The 11,563-nt window shown below is 47.2% G+C and overlaps 1 protein-coding gene across 1 annotated transcript; it reads right to left on the reverse strand.

Moving 5' to 3' along the window:
- Positions 1-299: 299 nt before the first annotated feature.
- On the reverse strand, positions 300-2,481 carry LOC136481721 (shewanella-like protein phosphatase 2). Its single transcript, XM_066479037.1, has one exon. It carries the CDS (start codon positions 2,420-2,422, stop codon positions 1,148-1,150), a length of 1,275 nt encoding a protein of 424 aa, XP_066335134.1. The 5' UTR covers positions 2,423-2,481; the 3' UTR covers positions 300-1,147.
- Positions 2,482-11,563: the final 9,082 nt, after the last annotated feature.

Genomic DNA, 11,563 nt, shown 5'->3' on the forward strand with positions numbered 1-11,563 from the left:
GATTACTAGACTTGTGGTCAACCAGTTGACATCCCTGTGATATGGAGCTTCCGCTTAAGATCTTTTCTTACTTTCGCTACATTTATGTGAAGACTCTGTCTTATTCGTGATGTGATAAACACTTGTGATGATACTATTCATAATTTGTCGGCTTATGTGTGTGACTGATCTCTGGGCGTACATAAGATTTTGCATCCTATTTTATCCTTAAAATTGGGTGTGACACTTATGCAGTATTACTCCACTAAAACAACTACAGAAATGTGCACATCTCAACTTCTACACATCAATCAGCATTGATAGTGTGATGTTGAACAGCAAATACGGAGAATGGGGAGACAAGGACCATTACCTCCTTTTCAGAGCTACCTTAACAACTCTCTATCTTGCTATAAATTCCCTCCACTTGATCAACTTGTCAGTAATTGTTGCCATGGTCACTGCGAGGAGAAGACTATTTCCTTGATGCTTCTCATAATTACCAAACTTCTGTTGTGTCATATTCATTTCAGCTGGTCTGTCACTTCAGCACTCCAACTGGTTATTTTCCTTGTACAATCATCAATTATTGACTATGGTGTTTGTACAAATGAAAACTGAACATAGATGTCAAATCCATGGGCTCCAAAGAATCAAATGATAGCTTCAGCTGACAATTTCGGATCAGTGAGCTTAATTAGACAGTATCCATAGTACAGGCTTAATTAGGAACTTGGCTACTAAATGAAGGTCGGTATTTTCTGCAAGGTTGGCGATATGCCAAAACCAAAGCCAAACTGTAGCCAATCAGCCAAAAAAGGGTTCCGGAGACAGTCCTGTTGATTCTCTATACCAAATGGAACCAAAACTGTTCATGATTATCAGCATGAACAGTAAAGTAGCATTGGGAAAATACACTACACAAAGTTCAGAAACAACTCCAGAATTGGACCATTAATTGTAGGTATATATCAGCAATCCACTATCGTATCTTGAACAATAAAACATCATGGCAGATCTTCCTTTCTTTTGTGGATACCAACCCACTACCAAGTAATGATTCCTACAAACAATCCCTCTCATAACTAGTCTTCTTATTTACCAAATTCACCGAAGCAATCCCAATTGTAGGTTACCCAAACAATCCTAGCCTGAAGTTACCACTAAATTAAGCCTTAACTCCTACCTCTTTCAAACCGTGGCTCTCTCTTACCAGCAACGCAAGCCCATCCTTCACCTCACCGGTCTTCTCCGTGACCGTTGCGGCAACCTTCTCCACCTCTTGCTTCCTATACATCCAGGCCTCTGAGGGAGGCGTCGTGATAACCCTGACTTCAGCGCCACCAGCATTGATCTCAAGCACCTCTGGCAGCCCATTCCCGCACCCCCTCGACAGCCCCACATCGACCCGCACCGCCTGTGCGCTACACACTGCATTGATACCCACTGTCTGAATTGTGTGACCCATCACCATTCTCCTGGCACCAGGGATCATCCCAAGCACCCCCTCCAGCCTCTTGCAGTCGCAATTGAAGCCGTCCGAGAACCTCCTGAGCCAGACAACGGCGTCCCGGCCTCGCACATACTCGGGCGCCCTGCCATTGTCGCCACCCTCGCCACGGATCCACTCGCTGACCTCCGCATTGATCCGCTCCAGGCCGTACTCGACGTTGGCCTCGAGGAGGCCCCCATGGACGAACACCGAGTCGCCCACCACAAGCACGGTCGGGAGGTCGGCCAGGAACCGGCGAGCAATGGGCCCGTCGGGCCGGAGGGCGGCGAGGCGGGACCGCATCCCGTCCCAGAACTCCGGCTTGACGCCGGGGAAGGACTTGGGCACGCCGAGGAAGGGGTTCCTCGGCTGCGGGTCGAGGTGCTCACCGCAGCGGCGCTTGATGGCGAGCCCCGCGCGGTACCACCCGGCCCAGGCGGAGAACTCCTGGAGGCCCTGCGGCGTGGCGAAGCGGAAGTCGCCGGAGACGTTCATGACCTCGTGGTTGCCGAGGATGGGGAGGAACGCGCCGCCGCGGGCCTCAGCGGAGAGCGCGAGGCGGCGGAGGAGGTAGAGGAGGCGGAGCTCGTCGCCGCCGCGGTCGAGGATGTCGCCGAGCTGGACGGCGAGGGTGGGGCCCGCGGCCCATGAGGCGGAGGCGGAGGGGGAGGAGTCGGGGCTGCTGGACGGGGGCACGAGGCCGGCAAGGCGGAGCGCGGAGAGGGACTTGGGGAGGTCCCCGTGGAGGTCTCCGATGGCGACGAGCCGGGATGGGGACGGGAGGAACGTGGTCGGGGTCGTCGGGGGAGGAGGGGGCGACGGGGAGGGTGGGGAGGTCGCCGGGAAGAAGATGCCGGACACGGCGAAGTCCACGAACGCGTCGGCGAAGGCGGATACGGCGGCCGGGAGGTCGCCGCAGGCGGGGACGGAGGGGGACGGGGCCGCCGCCATTTGTGCTCCGGCAGGGCAGGGATTCCGGATTCGTCTTTTGCGGTTGCGGCGTGGGCGGGGTGGGCTGCGGAATCTCAAGACAGGTTGCGGCCCGCCTTTTAAAGATGGGACATGCATGCCATTGGCCCACCATGCTCCGCTAGTCAGTGTCCTTTGGAAAAAGTCAACGGACAAATAGTCCCTACTCATATATTGTGGATTTGTGGTAAAGGAATCCTATTATATTAACCTCTAACGAGTGTTTATTTGATACATATTCTAGTTACTGGTTAGGCTTGATAAAAACTAGTTAGAAACTTGGCTCAAAAATTAGTCCACCTATTGTTGGCTAAAAACTAGTCGGAGACTGTGTAAGGCCTTGTTTGATCCCTTAGGCTAAAGTTTAGTCTAGAGCTAAAGATTAGTTCTTGAAATGAAGGGGCTAAATAGCCCCTTAGGCCTGTTTGGATACACGACTAAAATGTGGCTAAAAGGTGCCAGAGAAAGGAGAGAGAAAGAGAGTAAAGTCTCATGTTGTCACTTTTAGCCCTTTTTAATCTACCTTAAAGGGCTAATGGGATAATGGAAGGCTAAAGATTAGCCCCTCCTTTTAGCCCTCCCATTTAGATCCCCAAGACTAAAAGGTGGCTAAAAATGGAGGACTAATATTTAGCCCTTTGGATTCAAATAGGGCCTAAAAAATTAGTCCACCTAGAAGCTTTTTATGCACTAGAGCTAATTCGAATTAAAAGTAGCTAGCTAATAATTATCCCATGGTGTTGAATCATGTCCTGAGTACTATGGAAGATAGAATTATTATGTGTCGGTGGAAGGCTGCAAGCCAAGTGATAAAAAAAATACCAACTTGTGTGTATTGCTTTAATTTTGTAATCAACGTGGGAAGCTTCCGATAACAATCTTATTGACTATCAACTATTGTTGTGTGTTCTAGACTTCTAGTTTTGTCAATAAATGACACCATCATTAAGGTACAATGCATCAAGAGCGGATACCAAATTGCAAAGTCAATGGGAGCAAATGACACGTAACAAAGCATTTTTTTATTGACTCCTAGGCAGCGTGTCCTTACGTTGCTACGGAATAACTAACAATTTATACTAAAAACACACGGATCGCACGATAAGATAACAATACTGTAAAAATTAAATACCAACGTTAAAGTGACATTTAATCCAAAAAGTAAAGTTTATGAATTTAACACAGTCACGGAGTACGCGGCGTCGCAGACTCATAAACTCTACTTTATAGACCTTTCCGTGATGCGGCTAAGATAATATTTTATATTGGCAGGAAGAAATCTCCTATATCTATTTCTTTCATTGTAATCCATTTATCTGGACAATGTTTGAAGTGAGGGCACGGTTACAGTTTTTAGTAGCTTTGCGATATTGTCCGAAGCTATGAGATGATTGATGTCTTGCAATGATCCTTTCATTAATTTAGTTTTCTATCTATGTTTAATTGTTTATTCAGTCTATTTTATAGGCACGTCGGTAGATAATGGATGACAAAATTCAAGCATCTATAATTTATCTCTTTGACTTTGAGCATAGGCATGCATAAAAAACGAAGGTGTCTTTACACTACAGAAATCTTTCAAGAAGATCATGCATAGATTATTCTTGTATTGAATATTATATATATACAATCACCTAAATATTCTAATTAAACTACAAAATTTTGAATTAGGATACGAGGTAAGACATGCGAACAGATATTTTAAAACTACCTATAGAGTCCAAAGAACTTAATAAATAAATCCTTCTGGAGGCAATGTAAATTCTCTTTAATCTTTTATTTGGTGTAGTTAGTGTTATCATAGTACCCGCATGTATTCATGGGAAATAAATCATGGACAAAACGTGGATACTTTTTGGTACGACATTCCAACATTGGTCCATCGTCCTGCCAATATCCTTGAGACAGATCACATAAAGGATGAGATTCCCTCTATGAGATTGCTCACAAGAGACTTAAACTTATATCTGATCATAGTAATGTTGAATTGCTTTGCATCAAAAGCATCGGCAATGATAAACGGGGACATAGGTTTTAGTATGCATAGTGGAGGAGAACTCAACCTTGGCCTTCTCAGCAGCTTTTCTGAGCCTTTGCAGTGCTAACTTGTCCTTACTCAGATAGTCAAGAGGTGCACCATAAAATTATGCACCACTAAGAAAAGTGTCACCATTGGTTGCCTTGACCTGAAAAATGTGTCGAAATTAAGAATTACAACACCTAATTCAATATCTTGGAACAAACACTCAAGTGGATACCTTATTCTACAATATATATCTATGTGGAATAGTCCTAAAGCCACACATATTTTCTAAGACTAAACTTGATGTTGTCTAAAGTCAAGCATTTTAAACTTTGACTATAAATAAATTGTTTTAGGTTGACTTTGAATTTATGAAAGTGGTGTGAGTAGATTCATCTCGAAATTTAGTTTTATAAAAGTATTATATTGATTATATTTTATTTATAGCAAAAAGTAACGGTCAAAGTTATTTTTTGAGACCGTGTCAATATCAAAAATGACTTTCTTTATGGATGGAGGCAGTAATACATATGATACGCTACCACATGCGACAGAGTGTCCAATTGCGCTTCTACATAGTCCAAACAATCAACATCGACTAATTGCAATAAGTAACAAGAATTTCTGCTAGCAAATAAAGCACTAAATGAGTCCATCAAGATTCAAACAATTTCAAGCTAGGTACCACAAGATAGAGCTTAATTTTATTAGGAAACGGAAACTTAGTTTCATAATTTTCCGAGGTAAAACAAATTTTCTAAGACTAAACTTGATTTTAGTGTTTTTAATTGCATTTTTTTGCATGTAAGAATATTTGGATAGATTTTAAAATTTTATTTTTAAGAATTTATGGATATTAAGAAAACATTTGTAGTCTAATTTATTTCTTTGAACTTTCAACTTAGTCTGATTTATCCCCTTAGACATGATGCCACATCAGCAAAACCACTCATGGTGCAAAACTAAATGGTTTTTAAAGTTGAAGGATTAAAATAACTGATTTTGTAGTTATGGAGCAAATTCAGACGGTCGCAATAGTTGAGAAGGTAAATTGGACTTTTTTCCATCCAGCAACCTTTCTACCAAGGTGGAGCAGAATCAGACCAGTCATTATTTCGAAAGTGAATCAGCCCAAGGTCAAGCAACAATCAGGCCCATGAAACAAAATCATTCAACCTAAACACAGATTTGCCCAAGGCACGTCACAAATTTGGACGAGGCCAGTACGACAGAAAACACAAACTAAAATAGCCAAGTGATGTAAAGAAGCTCAGAATTTTTATTGTTAGCTATATTTGCATCATCGTTGAGAAATGAAAATGCACAACCTGAAAGAAGGAATTCTGTTGCCATTTTTAGTTCCGTATCTAATACACGACTACCTATTTGGGCTGATTTCATTGTTATCCTGGCCCATCTGAGCAGCTGCATTCTGTCCTCTCTTTTTTTTTTGAGTGGAACAGGAAGCTCCACTACTCAGGGCACGTACAACGGCGTCACTTCCCCCGTCTCTTTGTTACCGTTTTTTTGCAAAATACACCCTCGTTCGGCTTGCAGACGGTTGCCCCATCGCCTCGCGAGGCGACGGCGAGGGCCCGTGCTCCGAGGCCGAATCGCCTGCTGAAGCAGCGTTGTAGGAGTCGTCTTCTCGACTCGCCGAAGGATGCGGATCCCGCGCGGGCACACACTGAATCTGGTATTCGCGCGCGTGGGGGGATGTTGGGCGCCCTGGCTGTTGTGAGCAGCGCGGTCGAGCTCCGCAGCGCCGTGGGCTGCGCGCGGCAACCTCCGCCGTGCCGCGAGCTGCGCGCACTGACCTCCGCCATGCCGCCGCGGGACGCGCGGGCCAGCTCCACGCACCGCGGGCTGCGAACGGGTGAGCTCCGCCCCACCGCCGTGAGCCGCGCAGGCGACCTCCGCCGCTCCGCCCTGGCCACCGAGAGCCACGCGGGTGAGCTCCGCCCTGAGCAGGTCAGTGCCAGTCCCTGGGATTGTTTGACAGAGATGCGCTATTTTGTTTGACAGTGCAATCGAAGCTCAAATATGTTTGACAGAGACACGGCGCCATTGTCCATCGATGGATCCAGCGGAGGCGGCTTCCCCAACTTTGACAGAGATGCGTGCTGCTGCTTGTAGTACCTACTAGTGTTTGCTTCGATTGCTATATGCTATCAGTTTAAGATTTCTTTGATGTGCACCCCCTTTGTTTACAGTGATGCTTACGCCAGGGCTAGATGCTAGACCAGATATAGTTAAATCTGTATATAGTACTACAATGATCCTATCTTCAGTTGAGTGCCAATTTTCTGAGCCAGTTTTCTGAATCTTCAGTTAGAGCAAGCCTGTGAGCACTGTGATTTTTCTGAATGTGCTATTTTTCTGAATGTGTGCAGTGTGAAGCTGATGTAAAGTTGCTGCGAAGACTACTGCCATGGAGATTGAAATTAAGCTTGCTGTGAACTGCTATGAACATCATCATCCTGTTAGCTTTATTGCAAAACCCTGGGCTACGAGGACTTGCAGCTATGAATGTTGTAGCAACTATTATCCTACTGTCCAGGAACTTTATCCTATCTGAATGTGAACTTTATCTTATATGTGCTGCTATTTTCTAACTGTGCTGCTATTTTCTGAATGTGAACCGAGCTATCAGGATGCTAGCTGTTGTCTGATTATGGTGCACTACTATTTTTTAATGTGAATAGAGATTTGCTACTATGATCTTTGAAGCAGTGGCAACTCGGGATATTCCTATATGGCATGCTTTCTTTGGTATCATGTTGCTTTTATTTATTCTTGATACATTTTCTATCAAATAGCCACACAATAAAAGGGCGTACGCAGTGTAGATCCTAGCTACATGCAAAGTATTAAATAGCTTAAAGACGGACCCCTGTTTATGGGTTGTATGACCTATCTTTATACCTATCTGTATAATAGAGGTGCTTAAAGACGAAGCCCCATCTGTGGGTTGTACATGCCCCCGTGGGCTGAAGCTAGATCGCTAGCGTTTCGATACTCATGGGCTGAAGCTACACCGGGGTTATGACACATCGTGATGCAAGGATATGTGCTACTATGTTACAATGTTAAATTTTTCAATAAGCATCAGCATGGAAATCATTTTTAGAGGTGTCTCGCTTCTTAAGTAGAGGTAGCTCTATTAAAATCCGTCTCTAAAAGTAGTTTCCGCCGGTTTACTTCTAGAAATCGATTTTCAGGCCTCTAGAATTGCTCTATATTTTAGAGGTGGATGACAACTAAACCCCCCTCTAAAAATGTCATTTTAAGGGGACTTGGCTTTCTAACCACCTCTGGAATGGAGGTATTTTTATAGGCAGTTGGCAGTTTGGTCCTAATCTAAAAATAGATAACACAGTAGAATTCATAACTTTTTCGAATCAAGTGAGATGAAGATAAATTTTATACCAAGTTGATTACTAGAAGAGAACCATAACTTTGTAGTTGACAACTTTTTTGTTTAAAATCATTTAAGACCCACAAAATTTATTCAAAGTTTTTATATTTTACAAGACATGTGCCCGTGTGTTGCACGGGGCCATATTTTTATTTATGCGCATCTACGATGAGAAATTTGATTATTTTTAGAAAATAAAAAAAAACACTACTACAACAATTTTTACCGAGGCGGGCATCACAACCGCCTTGGCACAAAGGTCACGGTAAATGGGGTATTTTCCGAGGCAGTTGGATGCCTGTCTCGGTAAATCGATTAAAAAAAGGAAACCCCGTGGATAAGCCCGTCGAGCCCATCCACGGGCCTCCGCATCTGCTCGTCGGTGACAGCATCCTCGCCGGACAGCCGGTATCCGACCGCCGTGGAGCCCGCCGCCGCCACGTTGCTCGCCGTGGAGCCCGCCGCCGGAGGGCTCCTAACCGCCAGATCCGCGGATACGCCGCCAGTAGGATCCAACCCGCTCGATCCGCCGCCAGAGGCCACCTCTCCGCTAGATCCGCGCCGTGGTGGCTCCATCCCGCCGGATCCGCGTCGCCACCCGCTGGTCGAGCCATGGAGGGAGGGGGGAGGGCGGATCCGTGTCGCCCCGGACTGGATCCGTGCCGCACCAGCCTAGAGCCGCCCCTGGCCGGAGAGGAAGCCATGCGAGGGAAGGAGAAGAAGCTGCGCGAGGGAGGCCGTGCCTGCCGTGCCCGCGCGAGGCTGCACCCACCGCGCCCCGCGAGGCCGCACGAGGCCACACCCGCCGAGCCCTTCGAGGCCGCGCGCCATCGCACCCTTCGAGGGCACGCGCCGTTGCGACCTTCGAGGCCACGCGTCGCCGCGCCTGCGAGCCGATGCGCCCTCCTTTGATCTGCGAGGCAGAGTGGGAGAGGGTCGGAGGGAGGGAGAGAGAGGGCCGAGTGGGAGAGAGAGGGGCCGAGTGGGAGAGGGTCGGAGGGAGGGAGAGAGACGGCCAAGTGGGCGTCAGAGGGAGGAGCTGAGGATGGGCTAGGGTTTCATCATCTCATATATATACTGTGATGTTCCTGTTGGCCCAAGATGGACTGAGACGGGCTGATATTGGGCCAGTATTTTAGGAGGCGGACATAAGGCCGTCTTAACCGAGGCGGTTGTTTTAAGGCGACCACCTTGGTAAATATATTAACCGAGGCGTTTGAGTTAGGACAACCGCCTCGGTTAATCTACGTTACAATGCCCGCCTCGATTAAGCATTAAACGAGGCGGTCGCTGGCTTGGCTGCCCTGCCTCGAATAACTAAGGCGGGCAACCGAGCCGCCCGCCTCCGATGTCATTTTGGAAACGCTGTGCAAAAAATTTTGTGTAGTAGTGAAACTAATACACAAATTTTTATTGGCGACCGTTAACATGCACTAATAATATTTATGACAATTTGAACTCTAAAATAATATTTATGACAATTTGAACTCTAAAAATAATTTATATTGGCGACCGTTAACTTGCTAGTTCTATATTATGAGTTCTCCATTGACATAACTTACATTGGTATTTACGATAAAATGGGTACTATGAATTTAAGTATTTACGAGAATTTTTTATTATGGCTGACGAAAAAAACTAGCAAGAATGATCGAAAGTAGACCATAACGTACGTCAGCATAAGTTACATCATGTTTACGAGAATTCTGGAGAATTTTGTTTACAACAATACTAACAATATTTACTAGAATTTTCACCAATAAATATTTACAAGAATTCTAAATTATGACCGGCGCGGCCGATGACCTCGCGCGCCGCTTCGCCGCGTTCCTCCCCGTCCCGCTCCTGCCGCCGCCGCCGCAGAAGCAGCAGCTCTCCGGCGTGGCCACCGCCGTGCTCAACGCCGGGCCGCCGGGGGACGTCTGGGCCGCGCCGTGGGCGACGTCTTCGGCCGCCTCCGCATCGACGACACCTTCTACTCCGGCGGTGGCATGCCAAAGCAGCGCCGGTGCAACGCCGGGGAGAAGAATGGTGGGAGTGGGAGATCGGTGGCCGGAGCGTCGGCCGCGGTCAGCAAGGACGGGGCCACCGGCGGCGGCGACGACTCCCTCGACTCCTCCAGGAGGTTTGCGCAGGCGCAGGGGAGCATGAACCGGTCGGCGACGTACGACAGCAGGACGAACGACGTGGAAAGCTCGGTGTTGGCGAGCGGCGACCTGTGGCGCGCGGAGGCGTCGAGCACAGCAGCAACATCGACGCTGCTAGTGCCTCTGCTCCGACAGGCGGCGTCGCCGGCTATGGTGCCAACCTGTTCCTCGTGCAGCTCGGCCAGGTCCTCTTCGTCCGTGACACGACGCGGTCGCTCCTCCGCCGGGGCCGACATCCGAGCGAGGCGGGCTGCGTCGCTGCCGGGGAGCCCCGTGCACGAGGGTCGAGCCGAGCCGACGCCGGACCGCATCCGCACGAGGCAGGGGCGCACAGGGGAGCAGCAGCCGCGGCCGCCGGTTACGCCGCCGTGGGGGAGAAGCAGCCGCAGCCGCCTTCCGAGAGCGAGGCGGGCCGCGTCACCGTCGGGGAGCCCCGTGCGTGCGGGTGGAGCCACGCCGACGCCGAACTGCATCCGAGCGAGGCGGGGGTGCAAGGGGTAGGAGCAGCCGCGGCTGCCGGTTACGACGCCGTGGGGGAGAAGCAGCCACGGCCGGCTGTGAGGGAGGAGGCGACCCATTCTGTAGCCAAGTCATCTGACCCGCCCTAGTCTGGCCTCCGCATGCAATGATTCAGGGCATCTCTGGCTCGTAACAGACGCAGGTGAACTATCTGAGCCGAGCAGTTATGAGCCCCGACAGCCACTTAATGGTAATTAAATTTAATTCACATAATTAGTGCACTGTGATCACTATGATTTCGGATCTGCCGTGTGTGTGTGCATGCAAGATATTGCAACGAGTGGTTACGAGAATACATGAATTAGCGTATACATGTATACAAGTGAATTAGCGTACACATGAATCAGATCGAGTTACTATAATTTGGCATCATGGTACTGTGTAGTTTACTATAACTAGTATAGTGCCCGTGCTAACGCCACGGCTTCGTTCAGAGATATACATAAAAACAACCGTCATATATTGGAAAAATGAAATGGAAATAATCAGTTCATTTTTAGAGAAATAATATAATGCCCGTGCTAATGCTACGGTAACATATAACCATGGAAATCAAATAACCAAAAGGCATATATGCCAAGTTATTAAGCATCATTGAGATATATTTACGATTCACAGAAAATTAAATCAAATATATTTATGATTCACGTAAAAAGAAAAAGTAAAAAGGAAGTCCATCTCACCTGATCAAAATATGAACAATAACATTTTTCAACATTAGTGGTCACATCTATAAAAGGCATTTTCATTTGTCAAAAACACTTCTTTACAATTCTAGGCAGATATCTGTGCAGCAAGGAGATCGCATGTGAAGATCAGCACAGGCTTAAAGAAATATAATATCCCAAGAACTTATCTACCATCTATCTAACAGAAGTATAGGAGGACTTAAGTTGATCCAAGAGAATACAACATCAGATGCTATTTGGTTCTAGAAATCAAATGACAATTGAAGTAGCAGGAGTATCATACTACTTTTTAATGGTGGTATATATTTCTTTTTATAAAGCAGGATC

The sequence above is a fragment of the Miscanthus floridulus genome, chromosome 9 (assembly GCF_019320115.1).
Source record: "Miscanthus floridulus cultivar M001 chromosome 9, ASM1932011v1, whole genome shotgun sequence".
Classification (NCBI taxonomy): domain Eukaryota; kingdom Viridiplantae; phylum Streptophyta; class Magnoliopsida; order Poales; family Poaceae; genus Miscanthus; species Miscanthus floridulus.